The 19,639-nt window shown below is 41.7% G+C and overlaps 1 protein-coding gene across 3 annotated transcripts in view; it reads left to right on the top strand.

Annotated features, from left to right (window-relative positions):
* arhgef3 (Rho guanine nucleotide exchange factor (GEF) 3) overlaps positions 1-19,639 on the top strand; it is a 307,012-nt gene that overhangs the window by 170,382 nt on the left and 116,991 nt on the right. For all 3 annotated transcript variants that reach the window (XM_080182718.1, XM_080182739.1, XM_080182725.1), the window contains one exon: positions 1,794-1,856. In XM_080182718.1, coding sequence (XP_080038844.1) covers positions 1,794-1,856 — 63 coding nt within the window. The remainder of the gene's footprint in view (positions 1-1,793; positions 1,857-19,639) is intronic.

The following is a 19,639-nucleotide window of genomic DNA, read 5'->3' as shown; positions in this document are numbered from 1 at the left end:
TTCAAGGAATTTACGATTAAAGCCACCTTGGAAAGATGACCCTGTGGATATGACCTGTATTCCCAGAATGCAGAAGGGTTTGAAAATTCAGGCCACTGATAGATTTTCAGTGAAAAGAATGACTCACTAAGACCCCTCCTCCCCCACCCTGAGGTCATCATTGATCCTCTCCGCAACTCTGTTGGAATGCGTTGCAGCAAGTGGAGATTGCAATCTGAGCTGTGTGAACAATTTAATGAGAGAGTGTTTCTGGCTTATTTAAGGGATGGAAGGAGAGTGTTGTACGGTGCTGTTTTTCTATCTCAGATTTATAAACGAGAAAAGAAACTTGTTGCCACAAAAACAGGTTCATGTTTTGATTAGGAAAGTCTAAATGGGAACATAGCCACATTCATAAAGCTGAAATATGGGAAAAGTACATTGACACATGCCAAAGGAAAATAAAGACAAAATCCAGGAAAAAAAGTGGAAATTACGGTTTTCATTATTATTCCACGGACAGTTGTATCAAATGTGTTATTTTCATCACAGGAAAACCTGTTTATTTTGATCCCAAATATATTAAACTTGCATAGAATTATATATTTCATCAGCTTCTATGTATTTTATATAGTATGGGAGCAGAAACAGTGCACAGTACAGCGCAGTTTCTTATGTGGCTAGGCAAATGAAGAGGCGGGGTATAGAAGGATACAGGCGGCTGGTCTATGTAGGGCAACATGATCGGCGCAGATTTGGTGGGCTGAAGGGCCTGTTCATGTGCTGTACTGTTCTTTGTTCTACTGTAAGTGTGGCCTGGCTGAAGTTCTAGACAGGTTTAACCTAATTTCGCTGCTTTTGAATGATATACCCCGAGAAATAAATTCCAGTGCTTTGATCATATTTTTAAGTGCTTTGCTGACTTGTGATGCAGTTTTCAATCATTTGTTTACCAATATTCCTAGATCACATTGCTCTCGTACTTCATTCAGTTTCTCATTTCCCAAAGTGTAAGTAATGTTTCCACTTTTCCTACCAAAATACATCATCTCTCATTTATCTCTATTAAAATTCAAATGCCATTTAACTGACCAATTTGCAAGCCCTGTAAGGTATCATGTGTTATCTATACCTGATGTGGAAATGCCAGTGTTGGACTGGGGTAAGAAGTCTCACAATACCAGGTTAATGTCCTGGTATTAATGTTAATGTCCAACAGGTTTATTTGGTAGCGGAAGCCACTAGCTTTCACAGCGCTGCTCCTTCATCAGCTAAGTGGGAGTTGTGTTCACAAACAGGGCGTATAAAGACACAAACTCAGTTTAGAAAATAATGGCTGGAACGTGAGTCATTACAGGTAATCAAATCTTAAAGGTACAGACAATGTGTACCTTTAAAACTTGATTACCTGTAAAGACGCGCATTCCAACCATTATTTTGTAAATTGAGTTTGTGCCTGTATGTGCCCTGTTTGTGAACACAACTCCCACTTACCTGATGAAGCTTGTGGCCTGTACTAAGCAAATATTGAAGGTGCTGTCTTTTGAAGATCCTACCTGTCTTCACAGCTGAAGATAATTCTTTCCATTCCCTGCCTATCATTTATCTCTTGTGATTATCTGGTCATTTATCTCATTGCTGTTTGTAGGACTTTGCACAGATTTGCTGCTGCATTTTCCTATTTTGTAATAGTACACATTAAAAGCTGTAGCATTTTCAGATAGGAGGCCATGAAAGGCAATATTTCAATTGGTATTTGTTCTTTTATTTATTTTACGTTGTCTGACTGACCTCATTTGTTCTCTTTTTAACAGAAGAAACGGAAGCAGAGAAAGAGAGATGAAGATTCACTAAGTCTGTGTAGCCTCGATGGCAGTGTAAGCAACACTTCAATTTTTCTGTTTATTATGCAAACCTCTTTGTGCATGACCAAACAAACAGAATGTTTGGCTATATTGCTAACCAGTTGAATACATGTTAGAAAGGTGTTGCGCTAAGTTTGGACAAGGTACAAAAGACAATTCAATGGGCAAAATTATATATCTCATAGTGAATCAAACCTTATTTTGGACTTAGAAAGGCCTGTCACTGAGAATATTCTTTAAGTAGGTTTTGGTTGGTTCACGTTTTTGTCTTTGTTAGCTCTCTTGCCCAGTTCAGAAATCCTTCATCGATTCTCACTGGAGTTTTCTGGCTCTTATGTTTTCTATCTCTTCAGTTCTAATTTGTTGCTATTTTACTTCCACTCAAGTATAACTTTCCAAGAAATGTCCAATCAGCAAGTGTGTAGGAGAGGCAAATCTTCCATATGTTGTCGATAGGTTTTCCTAGATTTTCCATTCAACAGCCACAGTAATAGTCCTTTCAAGTGAGTTGTTGATTGCACTATGATTGGGAAATGCATTTCTTCTCCTTATGGCAAGATGCCTGACTTGTGCCTGGTTAGCTCTGGTAGCAAGTTTGAAATTGGGAACAAGGGAACCATGAAACAAGCAGGTGCTTTATTTCTCTGCAGTGCAATCAGGATCACCATCTTCAAGCTCCTTCACCTTGCTAAAGGTTGAGTTCAGTGCTGTGCCAAGCATTTCTATTGTAAACCAGAGCATTTTTGTGACTAGGTTTCATTGCTAGCTATGGATTGATATTCAGTAAGGGATCAATCTTTCCTGGAGTGATGGCTAGATGTCTCAGGAGAGTGGATGTATCTTGGACCTAGCTGGTATTCACCTTCAGAGCCATTACCTTCTGGCTAGGGTCGTCTGCCTCTTTCATCATTGCAGACTTGATTGACTTAGCAAGGCAGTGTCCCCTACCTGCATCAAAGATGATGATGCTCTCACTTAGTTTAGTTTGTCAGTCAAGGTGAAGTACAGGTCCCTCACTAACACATGCAGTAAATGAAGAACAAAGGTTTTTCTGTGCTACCTGCTGTATCCTGGTGGGCATGTGTCTCACTTGTGAAGTTGTTTGCAAACTGAAATTTCCTGGAATAGACCCTGAAGTTACCTTGCCATCTTATGGCTGTTCTATTCTGCTGCACTCAAAATGATGGCATTGTTTGCTTTATTAATTACAGCCTCATTGGTTGCTCAGAAAGTAAACTGCTCAATGAAAAACAAAGATGAATGATGAGTTTGTGCTGCTGCCTGAAAAAGATGAGAAGCAGCCCCATTATGCTTAACGCTAACTTAGAAATCTTCCTGTCTCCATCAATGTGACAATGCAAAGCATTTCCTCCATCAGTCATTGTAAAACCCTCCATTGAAATTGCTTGTTCAATTATTATTACATTGCAGACAATCATTTGATATAGTCTGCTCCCACTTGTAATTAGTTAAATCATAGAGTCATAGGGCACAGCAGGAGGCCCTTGGGTCCATCCAATCCTACTGTTTTCGTGATGTTAAAGATTATTTTCAGTGTTGTAGATGATCACTTAGAATCGTACGGTGCAGAAAGTGTGCACCAACCACAATGCCACTTGGGCCCTTTCCCCATTATCCCATGCATTTACCTAGCTAGCTACTCCTGATACTAAGGGGCAATTTAGCATGGCCAGTCCAGCTAACCTGCACACCCCTTGACTGTACATCATTTGATGTATGTCTGTAGTTTATTCTTCAGCCGGAGTTCCAAGTTCAATTTAACAGTGACTACGAGCAATGGCAGGCATTATGAGCGTTTTTATCTTTACCCATTCGATTTACAAAGTAGTCTATGACAGCAGGTACCACCTCATTGAAATATCTCACTCAATTTAATGGCTGGAACTCTACCACCTTGCCCGCCACTGGAGTGGATGAGGGTCCAATAACAGAAATTTCCATTGACCTTGGGTGGGACTTTCTGGTCTCTCCCAAAGAAGGCTGTGAAATCCCACCCTAGACTAGTAACTCACTGTATGTGACTACTACAATAAGTGTTTGTGTCTTACTAAAATTTCTTTCCAAATGGAAACATGAAACATGTCTGCAAGTTGCTGCCTGGTCATTGGCTAAGTTGATGTTATTTAGTGAGTTCTCAGAGGGCTGAGTTGAACCTTGCATTCAAGTTTGTACGATCCTTTAAAGTCACTAGGCAAACACAAACTATACTTGGGATGATTGCCAACACTTGGCTAGACGTTAACACTCACGATTCTATCATGTTTAAACCACAGCAGGCTGAAATTTAACAGAGGAAACTTTACCTCAGGTGACAATGTGTAATGTGACAGTTTCAAATTGTTCAGACTGGAAGTTTCCCCAATGGTGTGGGTGAGGTGTTTTTTCTTCCTTCGAGCAGAAAGACCACTGAGCTATTGGGGGATTTTCAGAGCTTTCATTTTACTTTCTCTAATTGTAGCTCCGCTTCCTGCCTACCTCAGGTGACCTATTCACAAGGAGTGAAGGTCCTTTGATCAGGTGCGGGGGTTACCTCTGTAATCCCATTTGGCTTCGTAGCAAATATTGCCTTCATTTCTGTTGATTTTTGTGCATGGTTCCCATTAAAGCACCTTTAGCATTATCTGCAATTTGTTACATTTTTGGGATGCAATTTGTCCGCCATTATCAGTGATTTGGAGAAATGCTTCAGAACATCTGGCAATAAAATAGAAAAGTTTCCTCAATCAGCATAAAGTTGTTCAGATAAACCACTTCCTGTATAACTGTTCAAATTAAGCACTTTCTGTAGGAAAAGGACAAGTTTAATCAATAGCAGAGGTATGTAAGGGTCACCAGAGGAAGTAGGATATGAGGACATTGCACTGGCCCTTCTCAGTACTTAGGCTTTTTAGCTATCAGGTCATTTCATTATCTGGATTATAAAATGCTATTTTAGAACATTAGGTAATGTAATGAATGGGAAGGAAATGAAGTTTATCGCGAGTGCTTAACTATGATGTATCTCTGTTTCTGATGGCTGGCTTCACAAAATATATTGGTGAGTTGAAGCGATATGAATATTTTTCTAGATTAATTTATGATCATTCACAAGAGCTGAAGCCACCTTGTCTGGAAAACAGGAAACCAGGAAAGTTTAAATGATATTAAGTGCAAAGCACAGCGAAAATAATTGTTCATTTCAAAACAGTTGAAATAGATTGTCGATTAGCATGGTGGCACAGCAGTTAGCACTGTTGCCTCATAGCGCCAGTGGGAGACCAGGTTCGATTCCAGCCTTGGGTGACTGTCTGTCCCTGTGTCTGCATGGGTTTCCTCCACAGAATAATAAGAACATAAGAACATAAGAAATAGGAGCCAGGAGTAGGCCATCCAGCCCTTCGAGCCTGCCCCGCCATTCAATAAGATCATGGCTGATCTGTCGTGGCTCAGTTCCACATTCCCACCCTCTCCCCATAACCCTTAATCCCCTCGCTTATCAAAAACCTATCAACCCGCGTCTTAAAAATATTTAGCGAGGCAGCCTCCACCACTTCAACGGGCAGAGAATTCCAGAGATTCACCACCCTTTGAGTGAAGAAATTCCTCCTCAACTCCATTCTAAACTGCCCCCCCTTTATCTTGAGGCTGTGCCCCCTAGTCCTACTGTCCTTTCTGAGCGGGAAGAGTCTCTCCACCTCTATCCTATCCATCCCATTCATCATCTTATACGTCTCAATGAGATCTCCCCTCATTGAGATGCTCCGCTTTCCTCCCACACTCCAAAGATGTGCAGGTTAGCCATACTAGATTGACCTAGATGTCCCAAGATGTGTGGGTTAGGGGGATTAACAGGATAAATAGGTGGGGTTATGGGGATAGGGCCTGGGTAGGATGCTCTGTTGAAACGTCATGATGGGCCGAATGGCCTCCTCCTGCACTGTAGGTGTTCTATGATTCTACTCTAAGTGAAGGTCTTGTAGAATCAAGATGTTGTACAAAGTATGCCTGGAACCAAAGATTCCAGAAAATCTGCAACATGCATTTTCATCTTCCTCTTTACAAAGAACAACCCAGCACGGGAAACAGGCCCTTCGGCCCAACGAGCCCGTACCGCCGCATCTTCCTACACCTACCCTGCCCTGTGTGTATGTGAATGGAACCCCTAATGTAGCCAGATTCAGGGGAGAATAGTGTCAATTTGTTACGCCAATCAGCCTAAGAGCACATCTTTGGGGTGTGGGAGGAAACCGGAGCACCCGGAGGAAACCCACGCAACCACAGGGAGAATGCGCAAACTCCCACAGACAGGCCCAAATCCATGTATCTGCACAGCTAGCAGTGATAGTCACTGAGCTGTTGCGGTGCCCGTCTGCTGGTCCAGGATTAAGCATACACAACGACACAAAGTACTAGGCCACTCCCGGAACCTCCAGGAGCAGCCCACGCACGACCCACCGTGTGCATGCCCCTCGTTTGACAACGAGGTGGACCGACACCTGTGGAATAAAAAGACAAAACGTTAGCATGTAATACTACATTTCCGGTGTCGTCCCAAGGCTCTGACCCTATTTAATACCCTCTACTATAACCCTCCATCCTTGTTTCGCTCATGTGTCTATCTAAGTAAACCTTAAACAAGTCCAACGTGCCTGCCTCCACCACCCTACTCGGTAGCACGTTCCATAGCCCCACGACCCTCGGCACGAAAAACCTTCCTCTTGTATCCGAATTATACTTCTCCCCCCTCACCCTTAGATCATGACCTCTCGTAATTGTCCCCAATCTAGGGAAAAGCCTACCACTGTTGACTCTATCTATTCCCTTCATTATTTTATACACCTCTATCATATCCCCCCCTTAATCTCCGTCTTTCTAAGGAGAAGAGCCCCAGTTTCTCCAACCTTTCCTCGTAACTCAGTCCTTCAATGCCAGGCAACATCCTGGTAAACCTCCTCTGCACCCTCTCCAGGGTCTTCACGTCCTTCCGGTAGTAAGGTGACCAGAACTGGACGCAGTACTCCAAATGCGGTCTAACCAACATTCTGTACAACTGAAGCATTAGACGGCAGCTCTTATACTCTTCACCCCTTCCTATAAAGGCTAGCATTCCATAAGCTTTCTTCACAACCTTCTCTACTTGTGTTGACACCTTCAGAGACTTGTGCACCTGCACTCCCAGGTCCCTCTATTTCTATACTCTTAAATCGGTCTACCTTTTATCACGTAACTCCTCTCTGCATTATTCCTTCCAAAATGCATCACCTCGCATTTGTCAGGATTAAATTCCATCTGCCATCTATCTGCCCAATATACCAACCTATCTATATCCTGCTGTGTCACCTGACAGTCCTCCTCAGTATCTGCCAATCCTGCCATCTTGGTGTCATCTGCAAACTTGCTGATCACACCATGTACACCCTCTTCCAAGTCGTTTATATATACTACAAAGAGGAGAGGTCCCAGTACTGAGCCCTGCGGCACACCACTGGTGACTGACCTCCAGCCAGAAAAGGACCCTTCCACTACTACTCTCTGTCTCCTATTGCCAGCCAGTTTTTGATCCACCTAGCTACCTGTCCTTGTATCCCATGTGCCTACCATGAGGGACTTTGTCAAATGCCTTACTAAAATCCATATAGATGATGTCAACGGCTCGCCCATCGTCAACCATTTTTGTCACCTCCTCGAAGAATTCTACCAGATTCGTAAGACAAGACCTCCCCCGAGCAAAGCCATGTTGCGTATCCCTAATCAGATCGCAATGCTCCAAATGCTCATACATCCTATCCCTAAGAATTTTTTCCAATAATTTTCCTACCACCGATGTCAAACTCACTGGCCTATAATTTCCAGGGTTATCCCTACTACCCTTTCTAAACAGCGGTACCACATTAGCTACCCTCCAGTCTTCTGGGACCTTACCTGTGTCCAAAGAAGAGACAAAGATTTGCATCAGAGGCCCAGCAATTTCATCTTTTACCTCCCTAAGCAGCCTGGGATAAATACCATCAGGCCCCGGAGCTTTATCAGTTTTTATGCTACCTAAAAACCTTAGCACTTCCTCCCTCGTAATGGATATTTCCTTCAACTGATCTACAGCTCCCTCCAAGACACTACACGACACCAAACCCCTCTCCTTCGTGAATACTGACGCAAAGTATTCATTCAGGATCTCCCCCGTTCCCTCAGACTCGAAGCATAGCTCCCCTCCTTTGTCCCTAAGAGGACCAATTTTCCCTCTAACCACTCTCTTGCTCCTAATATAAGAGTAAAATGCTTTTGGATTTTCCTTAATTCTATCAGCCAAAGCCATTTCATGCCCTCTATCCTTTCCGTTATGTCCTGTACCCCTGCAAGAAACAAGACTTCTCACTGTATGCTAATACATGTGACAATAATAAATAAAATCAAAAGTCCAGAAGTGAGGAGCACTGAGTGAGTGCAATCTTCAGAATTGTTTCATTTGCATAAATTATTTTGGCAAGTGAACATGTCCCATTCAGTATTCAGTTTCCACTGCACTGCCAAATCACCTCCCAGAAGCTGGGCATTGAACCCAAAGGTCATGACAAAAGGCGAGCTGGGTTAGCACAGTGGTTCGCACTGCTGCCTCGCAGCACCAGGGACCCGGGTTTGATTCCCAACTTGGAACACTGTGCAGAGTCTGCATGTTCTCCCCATGTCTGCATGGGTTTCCTCCTGGTGCCCTGGTTTCCTCCCACAGTCCAAAAGATGTGCAGTTTTGGTGGATTAGCTGTGCTAAATTCACCCTCAGTGTACCTGAACAGGCGATCACAGGATTTTCACAATAATTTCATTGCAATGTTAATGTAAGCCTAGTGGCGTCATTAATAAATAAGTTAAACATAGGAGAGGGGGATACTGTTGCTGTTCAAATAGTGGGTATAATTTTCCAGACGTAAACCTGTATGAAAAGTACAGGTAAGCTTTGGCTATCCCTCCCCTCTTGTATATCTTTGCACAACTCTTCAACTTTATCTCCTGTATGTTATGATCGAAGTGATTCAGTTTAGCAACAGGACACAACCACTTAGGGCTCCATCTGACTGCAAAGTCGAACTGTGCACATATGGACAAGGTGGACCCGATGGTGAACTTGACAGGAAGCTCGAGTCAGGAAATTTCCTCACACAGCAGATCAATCTCCTTTGAAAGGGCCCCTGATCTGCCATATTTCTTTTCCAGAAAGATGGGGCAGGATGGAGTAGGGCCCCCATCCCTGGAGGCAGTTCAGAGATGGCCACAGAGGTGGATGTGTGCCAAAATGGGTTGGTTAGAATGGGTTGTTTTCTTGGACTTTATTCCATGTGTCTTAAAGGCTGTTCGGCCCTCTAGCCCTTCCCCTTCATACCGTCTCTTCATTCTCCATATAATGTGGAGGGGAGTTATACGATAAAAGGTAGAACTATCCGGAGTACAGATACGCAGAGAGACCTGGGGGTGCAAGTGCACAAGTCCCTGAAGGTGTCGGTGCAGGTGCAGAATGTGATGAGGAAAGCGTATGGTATGTTAGCCTTCATAGGAAGGGGTATAGAATATAAGAGTAGGAGTCTGATGTTGCAGTTGTATAGAACGTTGGTTAGGCCTCACTTGGAGTACTGCGTCCAGTTCTGGTCGCCGTACTACCGGAAGGATGTAGAGATCCTGGAGAGAGTGCAGAGGAGATTTACCAGGATGCTGCCTGGTATGGAAGGGCTGTCTTACGAGGAAAGATTGAACGAACTTGGGCTGTTTTCCCTTGAGAGACGTTGGCTGAGGGGGGATCTAATAGAGGTTTATAAGATTATGAAGGGGATAGATAGAGTAAATGGTGGTAAGCTTTTTCCGCTATTAGAAATGGATAGAACGAGGGGTCACGGGCTTAGGGTGAGGGGGGCTAGGTATAAGACAAATATTAGAGGGCAGTTTTTCACGCAAAGGGTAGTGGGGGTGTGGAATGCACTGCCGAGTAAGGTGGTGGAAGCGGGCACGCTAGGGTTGTTTAAGAGTCACTTAGACAGCCACATGAGCGGTCTACATATAGGGGGATATAGCAGGCCTTACTAAACATTGTAGGCTTGGGATTCCGTTTTTGCCTCAGGGATGTTACAGTCTTTGCCTGTTTAATAATGAATTTTTTGTCTCCACAGGCATTTAAGTCCACCTTGTTGACCAGCAAGGGGCATGCATGCGGCAGGTTGTGGTGGGCTGCTCTTGGATGTTGCTTCGGGAGTTGCCTATTGCTTCATGTCGTTAGTGTGCTTAAACTGGACCATCTCGAGGGCAACATGACAGCTCAGAGACTATCTCTGTTGCTGTGCGGACACATGGATTTGGGCCTGTGTCTGTGGGAGTTTGCGCGTTCTCCCCGTGGTTGCGTGGGTTTCCTCCGGGTGCTCCGGTTTCCTCCCACATCCCAAAGATGCGCTTTTAGGCAGATTGATTGGGTAACAAATTGTCCCTATATTGGACCTCCCTGATCCTCGCACATTAGGCGTAGACTAAAATCATGAATAGGTCACTGAGACAATGGGATGGCAGCGCGGGCTCGTTGGGCCGAAGGGCTTGTTTCCCGTGCTGTGTTGTTCTTTGTTCATATCCTGTAATGCCTCTTCCACGCACCCCCCCAATCCTCCATGCCCACTAACCCAGTATGTAGTATAAAACCAATGAGCCGTATAATAATAAAGCAAGTCTTGAAATGTACTTTAAAAGAAACACCCATTCAGAAATCTTTGAAAAAACCAGTCCTTATAAAGTGTCAATCAAACGGAACCATGATAGAATCAAAGCTATATCTCACTTCAAACTTCTTAACCTTGTCGAAGTAAATATATAGACATTCAAAGAAACAGATCAAAGAAAGAGTAATTTATAAGGACATCAATCAACCAAAGCAAACAGTCCAAGTCTACCTTTGAAAACAGATTCCTGCAAACCTGAAACATTGGTTTCTGCTTCTCGTGAATCTACAGCTATGAACCATTCTGGCTCATGTAAATCAGATTAATTGGTCTGTGGTGTGTGGCATACTCAATGACTCACTCTGTATATATCTATCTTACATGTAGGAATCACACTTCAGCATCAAGTTACTGTTATACCTCAAACCCAAAGGTTGACTTAAGCTATTTCTTTAGAAGAATAAGATGAAATTGATTGTTTGCTCTTCATATTGAGTTAGTGCACAGGATATTACTCACTTGTGAGTCATGGGTCCCAGCTCTGCAATTTTCACATTCCATGCTAATAATATTTGTAATCTTGTTTACTTTCATTAGTGTAGCTCCAATAAACTCAGTGAGAACTTAATAATACTGAACTAATTAAGACTGTTCACCAAGGTACTACATGTCACTAGTATCACAAGCCACAATCAAAGTCTTAATGCAACACAAATTAACTTCACATTAAACAAGAAATAAAAGCAATAATGTGGTGATTGTCCCTTTAAGGGCCATGTGACCTTTACTCTGCTATGTTGCCCTTAAAGGGACAATCGCCACAAGGAAAGGAACTGTTTCTAAACCTGATGTGTACAGCACTGGCCTACTGGTTAATGAGGCAAAATATTTTCTTGGAGCAGGCTCTAGCCACATTAGTACATCTGAATATGAAATAACGCATTCCAGCAGGGTCCATTCACAGAACATTGAGGCCCATGATGAGTTCCATGAAATGTTGAGTAAGGTTGAACAATATAAATTATCAGACTACAAGTGCAACAGTGTTTCCCTGACTGTTATCTTTAATAATGTTGTACAGAATTGTGATGTATTCTATATATGCACTTACTGCAATTTTCCTCACGATTATTTGTTTTTAAATAGTCTGCACTAAATTTATTCGAAATACTGTTGATCTCAATGCACTATAAAAGGTTTTGGACCCCAGCGCTCACCTCTCCAGTCCCAGAAATGCAGAAGAACTAAATTGCTGGAGTAGTGTTCCAAGGGGCATTCCCCGATCTGAATAATAATGGTGAATTGGGGTTACAAGTCCATGAAGGAAGCCAGTAACCTGATATCTTCCCCCAATTGGTAGTGCCCTATCCATCATTGTTTAATGTTTCCTTTTACATTCTGATGTAGTGATATAAGCTCCTTCAGTAAGAGTGGGGCATAAACTAGAGTAATGTCTGCTTAAATTCACCCCAGGAACTGGAGGTTTTAAGAACCAAAATCCATAGAGCAAGAAAGCCATTTGGCCCAACATGCCCATTTTACTCAGGGGCCAGATATAAGTATTCCATTGTGTCCTTCCCCATTTTCCCCTTTTATTTTCTATCTTTAAAAGCATTTCTAAGACCTCTTCATACTTTCCCTAACCAAGATAAAAAAAACCATCCCGAGGACCCTTTCCACAAGTCCAAGATCCTCTGGGGGAATAGGTTTCCTAATCTTTAATCGGACTCCAGGTTTGTTAGTTTTGCACTTGGGCAGTGATACAAGATTAGAAAGCACAAGTTAAATGGGGAGGTGATGGCTTAGTAGTATTATCACTGGGCTATTAATCCAGAGCTCAGCTAATGTTGTGGGGACCTGTGTTCAAATCCCACCATGGCAGATGATGGAATCTGAATTCAATTTAAAAAATCTGGAATTAAGAATCTACTGATCATGAATCCATTGTCCAAAAAATCCATTTGGTTCACTAATGTCCTTTAGGGAAGGAAAGCTGCCATTCTTATCTGACCTGGCCTACGTGTGACTCCAGAGCCACAGCAATGTGGTTGACTCTCAACTGCCCTCCAGGGCAACTAGGGATGGGCAATAAATGCTGGCCAGGCAGCGACGCCCATGTCCCACAAATAAATTTTTAAAAATTGTGAGTTAAATAGCTTGCTGATGCATTACTTTAAAGCACTCCATAATTTCTCTGTTTTAAATTCTTTTCATAATGCAATACATTTATTGCTTGACCTTTTTTTATGTCTTTTCCCTGAAGGCTTGAAAAGGCTCAGCCCCTCTTTGAACTCTTTCTATGGCATCTATGTCCTTTTTTGAAGTGGATGACCAAAAACAAACCGCTCACTCTAAAATTAGCCTCACCATTGGTCGATACATGGTCAATAGAATCATTTCAGTTTTGTCCTCTCGAGCCAACCCAATGCTTCATGTTGCCCCTCAGGCAGATTAGGTTAAAATGATTCCTGTGTCATTCATAAATACTGTCCTAACATCGATCCCTATGGAAAAGAACTAATTACTTTTCGCTGAACAAAGTATCTCAATTTATCACCTTACCATATGTGAATTTATGCTTATGGATTAGAAACTGGACTGAAATAGCAACATTTGAGCTGCTGTGCATAATATAAGATGTTCTTTGCACTTTTTAATTTGCACAATGGGGCATTGTAACTAGATTTAAATTATTTAATCACCATTCTCACTGATGTGAGGCAAATACAAAAAAAATCAAGCTTAATTGCAGTGAGGAAAAAGGACATTTGTGTAGGTACCAAAACTATGGAACTGAAGAAATGGGAAAGTACATATGCTCATTCGCTTGGGAAATTTATTCTTTTGTTGCCTAAGAATTCTCGCTGTCTACTTCTCTCAGGTTCTTACATCCGCATATACTTTAAGTCTTTTTCACACGTATGTGGAATGAACTTCCTGAGAAAGTGGTTGAGGCAGGCACAATTTACAACATTTAAAAAAAATTTGGATAAGTACATGGATGGGAAAAGATTAGAGGGATATGGACCAAATACGGGCAGTTGGGATGAGCTGGGAGGGCACCATGGTCAGCATGGACCAGTTGGGCCAAAGGGCCTGTTTCTGTGCTGTATTGCTCTATGATGCTTTGTGTGGAATTTTCTGGTCTCACTCACCCCAAAACAAGAAAATTCCACCCGAGGTCAGTGGACCTTTTCATGCTCTGCCCCTCGCCCGCTCCGATTCTTGTGGCGAGTGGGACAGTAAGATTCGCCCCTATGACTCTTAAGTCATTTCCCTGACAGTTTGCGTATTGAATTTGTCCTCTGCCTCTGTAACCAAGCCAATTTTTGAACTAAACATTCGTAGGTTTTAGTACGGGTCTTCTCCATTCAAGATATACGTGAACAAAATTCAGGATACATTGGACATAATAGAACATTCTTGCGGAATGCATTATTTGCACGCATTAATGAGTGGCAGCCACATGTTGACTTTTTCTTCCCTTCCAAAATCTATTGGAACATCTGACTGATGAAATGAAGACTATCAGTTTGTATTAGAGTACAAGTTTGTCTTTGGTATCTTTGTTTCATGCTGCAGTGTTCGAAAACACTGATAATAAGTAAATTAGATTCTCTTTTTGTTGAACGGAAAATGCCTTCAGGCTATCGCATTGCAAACTACTTCCAATATTCAGTGCAACTTGTCCAGACATTACAGGTCCTGATGCAAATCAAAGACGATCACAAATCACCCAAACCATGGAATACATGTTTCTGTGACGGGCAGGAGTTGACAGTATGTTCTGCAGTGTTCTGTTGAATTTGAGAGTCATTTTATTAAAGTGTAGCTTGACTGTAATTTCACAAGTTCACTCTGCCTTAATGAAGGCAAGTAGGATCCCCCACACTGGGACAGAACTGGTGGCTACATACTGTGGTGATTGATCAGCTTTCTGAAACTGCGTCTTTTCAGCACTGTCCGGAAAAGATTTTTGTTTTAAACTTTGATTCTTTCTATCAAACGTGGTCCGTGATATCCCTGCTGCCAGCGTCTTTTAATCAATTTCATTATTTTCACTTGCCTCTTCTTGGTGGAGGCTGCCTAGCTAAATATTTTTAAGACGTGGGTTGATGGGTTTTTGATAAGAGAGGGGATTAAGGGTTATGGGGAGAGGGCGGGAATGTGGAACTGAGCCACGACAGATCAGCCATGATCTTATTGAATGGCGGGGCAGGCTCGAAGGGCTGGATGGCCTACTCCTGCTCCTATTTCTTATGTTCTTATGTTATGTTTAGATGGGATATGGTTAATTTAGTAGGTTGATTATAGAAAACCTCAGTATCAATCCCATTCACAGTAGGTTATTTTCAGGTTCTTACATCTGCGTATACTTTTTCACACATCTATGGAATGAACTTCCTGAGAAAGTGGTTGAGGCAGGCACAACTTACAACATTTAAAAAAATATTTGGATAAGTGCATGGATGGGAAAAGATTAAAGGGATATGGACCAAATGTGGGCAGTTGGGACAAGCTGGAAGGGCAGCATGGACCTTTTGGGCTGAAGGGCCTGTTTCTATGCTGCATTGCTCTATGACTCTGTGGAATTTTCTGGCCTCACTCACCCCAAAACCAGAACATTTCTCCAGGTAAAATTGATTAAATATTATTCAACATGAAATATGATACAGAATTGCCACACCACCAATAGGACCAGGAGTCGGCCATACAGCGCATCAAGCCTGCTCTACCACTCAATATGATAATGGCTGATTGACTCTTAATGCCTTTTACCCACACTATTCCTGTAATCCTTAATGTTCTTGTTAATCAGAAATCTGTTAATCTCTACCTCAAACATACTCGATAACTGAGCTTCCATGGCCCTCTGGGGTAGAGAATTCCACCAAAGATTCACAACTTACCCTCTGTGTCAAGAAATTTATCTGCATCTCAGTTCTAAGTGGCTTCCTCCTTATTTTAAAATTGTGCCTCCTGGTTCTAGATTTCCTAGCCAAGGAAAACATCTTACCTGCATCCACCCTGTCTATTCCTGTAAGTATTTTCAATGAAATCATCTTGCGTTCTTCAAAACTCTGGAGACTACAGGCCCGGTTTGCCCAATCTCTCCTCATAAGACAGTCCCGCCATCCCTGGAACAGTCCAGTGAACCCTTGTTGCATTCCCGTTGTGGCAATAATATCCTTTGAGGTAATGGGTGAGGTAAAACTGCATACAGTACTCCAGGTACAGTGTAACCCAGCTTCTATACAATTGAAACAAGACTTCAATATTCCTGTACTTAAATCCTCTTGCATTAAATGCTGATATTCCATTCACCTTCCAAATAGTTTGCTGCACCTACATGTTAGCCTTCAGTGACTTTTTGACAAAGACATGTGGCTCCATTTGTACATCTACGCTTTTGAATTTATTTTATCATTTAGGAAATACTCTGCACATCTGATCCTTCTATCAAAGTGGATGACTTCACATTTTTCCACATTATATTCCACTTGCCATGTTCTTGCCCCTGACTCTATCCATATCCTGTAGAAGCTGCTTTACATCTTCCTCACAGCACACATTCCCACCTTGCTTTATATCATCCATGAACTTGGAAACATTATATTTAGGCCCCACAGCCAAATCATTCATGTATAGTGTTAGTAGCTGGGGCCCTTGTGGTCCCCCAGTAGCCATAGCCTGCCAAAATGAGAATGCGCCATTTATTCCTACTCTCTGTTTTCTGCCTGTTAGCCAATCCTTATTGCACGCCAGTATATTGCCTCTTATCCCACATGCTTCTGTTTTGCTAATAATCTCTTGTGAGGGACTTTATCAAAAGCCTTCTAAAAATCAAAATATACTGTGTCCACTATAAAATGGACAGTCAATCCATTACACCAGGTTTATACCCTAGACAGCTGCTGAAAAATTACACCCTCATTTCAGTTGTCCTCCTTTAATTTTATCCAAATCCAACAAGCAGAAATTGATATTAAGAAGTAATGTGTATATACAAAGTTCACAAAAAGGCATTTAAGTTGTGTAATGTGCACAGAGTTTTACAAATGAGTGAACATAGCTCCTGACCTAAAAGTACAAATGATTACTCTATCCTGAGTAACATTCAAAATTGTTTTTTAAATTATTCTATTCATCGTTTTAGTTGCTGAGGCGCAGAATGAGAAATCTCACTGTCTTGTGAAGTTATTAATTTTGCAGAGTACAATCAATTTAAAAACAAACTTTAAGATTTGCAATTTGGTTCACCGTAGTTATGACTAAGAAATTACCAATAAACATTTTAAAACAGAACTAATTGTACCCAAGTGTATGAAGCTGATGTCTTGTTATGTCTTGCTTCCACAGTCTTTGTTCCTGCAACAGTTCTAACAGCATCTATATTCAGCGCTGTAAATAAATGCCAGTACATAGAGATGTACAATGTTAATTTACTTTGATGAACATACCCTAACAATAGCTATGGTCGTATGCTAGCCCTCACCTAGACCAGGCAATCCAGCTCTTGAAGCTCGGGTAATTTAGTCCTGCTAGTGATATTTCTATTCAACAGATTTGTCTTGTTTGGAGGTTGAGATAAAACCTGTTTTTAGCACTGTTGACTCATTGGTGATAAAATCCAAACTCAAAACACTAAAGATCTGTCAACATCAGCAACTTAGAATATATCCAAATTAATAACAGCAAGGATTTAAGCTTCATAAGTGCGACTTCCAAGATATTTCATGAAGAATGCTTTGTCTGCCCAAAAAGAATTAAATTGAAGTCTTAACATTAATTAATAATAGCTGAAATTATTCTCTTAGCTGACTATATTAATGGAAAGAAAAATTAATATTAACTCTTTCAAATTCTATATAGTTTTAGGTTTTTGCATATGGCACTTTGGATAGTGTTACCCAGATGGTTACCCATTTCATTTTTTGCTAAATAAATACAAACTTGATACTCTTACATTCTATAATGAGACTAAAAGCAAACTATTGCATTTTACAGAAATATAAGTACAATTGTAGAACATATTTAAAATGCACAAATCTGGAGGTAGCCTCTTAATGTATTGAGAGCAAGTTAAATAGACACTACTTTGAATGCAAATCTTCCTTTTGTTCGTAAAAAGCATTGTGGAAAATTTCCAGATAAATCTAGCTACAATTTTTCTCACTCTCGCCGCAGTTGTTCTGTATTCCCATTTTTTATTGGACTTCTTACCATTGGATCCTGACTGATCCGTGGTGGAATGGCAGCTGGCTAAAGATGTATTTGATCCAGGCAGTTCTTTTCCATCCATAATGACTGGTACGTCAGGTGGCGTTTTGGTGGATACAATTGCAAATGCCTCCTACTAGGAAGAAGACAATTTTTTAAAAAACCTTTTGGAAGAATATCTTAGTATAAAGTACATCGATATGTCGTGTTTCAAAGTTTATTTCTTATTGTCACAAATAGGCTTACATCAGCACTGAAATGAAGTTACTGTGAAAATCCCCCAGTTGCCACACTCTGGTGCCTGTTCAGGTACGCTGAGGTAGAATTTAGCATAGCCAATACACTGAACCAGCATGTCTTTCGGACTGTGGGAGGAAACAAGAGCACCCGGAGGAAACCCACGCAGAAATGGGGAGAATGTTCAGACTCTACACAAACAGTGATCCAAGCCGGGAATTGAACCCAGGTCCCTGCTGCTGTGAGGGAGCAGAGCTTGCCACTATGCTGTCCATGATGTTAACCTCAAACGTGCAATTATGAGATTATTCTAAGGAATTCCATGCAGTTTTTAGCATTAGCAGCTACGAGTTCAATATACCTGTTTGATTGTACTGTGTGAAAGTTCAGTGCAGCTCACCTTCACTTTGCTCCTCTGACAACTTGAGTTTCCTCGTGCAGGTAGTTTCAGATTACTACTTTTTATTACACCAAACTTGCTGTGATGTTTTCCACTATTGAAGTGGAAGATAAATGGTGGCAATTTTGTAAAAAAAAAGCAGCCTGTTAAGTTTCAGTCCCTTAAATTGGAAGGAGTCAGCAGCATATTTAAGCACACAATTAGGTATTGGATGTCCTGGAAAGTATGGCAGTAACAGACCAGCTGTATCAATAGTCACCCGCCTTTGAAACTGAATACCAATGGATGGCTGTTATACTTTTCCTACTTTGAACTCTTGCTATGCACTCGGGGTAAATGAGTGAATTATAAGGTGCGGTTGTTGCACTGCAACCCAAAGTTCAGGCGCAGTTTGCATAAAATTCAGCCCTTATTAAGTTACCCATGCGGGTGTGCAAAAAAATAATTAAAGCAGTCACACACTTAAACAAATTGCTCGCACGCTTCAAGGAAAAGAAAAGACCCAGTTACACTAAGTACCAGGATCAGCGACGATGAGGGTCAGCCTGAAGATTGTGGAGAATTCAGAGTTTTTTGCAGCAATTGGTGATGACTTTTTAACACCAACCTTCTTTATTTTTCCCCTCTACCCAGACTTGCTTCTGAAGGTACAAGTCCACTAAGAGATTTTGACAGCCCCACCTCAGGAGCAGGTATGATATTCCTGATGGGCATACCCTTGCATCTCAATATCATTTGAGGAGAAGCTGCAGAAGGCAACTTTTAAAGGAAGGCCTCACCAGATATTACCCTCCCCAGGGTATACCCAGGCAGCACAAATGACATTAAGATACTAATAGTAAGATGATGTGAATAGGAGTAGTGGACTTCACCAAAGAGGCTGTAACTGTAGCTCTGCCATCTACTTCATGAGGATCTGAAGCTATGGTCATCTAGTCTTATCTCTGTCTCTGATTCTATAGGTTACAACTAAACTGAACTTTTTCAAGACAGGCACAGGGAATTTGCATCAGGCAGGATGCCATACGGGCATGCATTCACTAAATGATGGACAGCAACATCTGCACCATGTTGAGACTGTCACAGCTGAATTGAACTGATCGTGTGGCCTGAAATTACTTACGATGAGAGTCTAAAGGCTTCACTTTTAGGAGATTGAATCTCTACTTCGCATCCTGGGAGGAGCTCATCCAAGATTTCTCCATCTGGTGCAACCAGATAAAAAATGGCATGACCTCCTTCGAAAGCAAGTG

The sequence above is a fragment of the Carcharhinus amblyrhynchos genome, chromosome 3 (assembly GCF_965287045.1).
Source record: "Carcharhinus amblyrhynchos chromosome 3, sCarAmb.v2.hapA, whole genome shotgun sequence".
Taxonomy (NCBI): Eukaryota; Metazoa; Chordata; class Chondrichthyes; order Carcharhiniformes; family Carcharhinidae; genus Carcharhinus; species Carcharhinus amblyrhynchos.
This window is presented reverse-complemented; position numbering and strand designations above follow the sequence as displayed.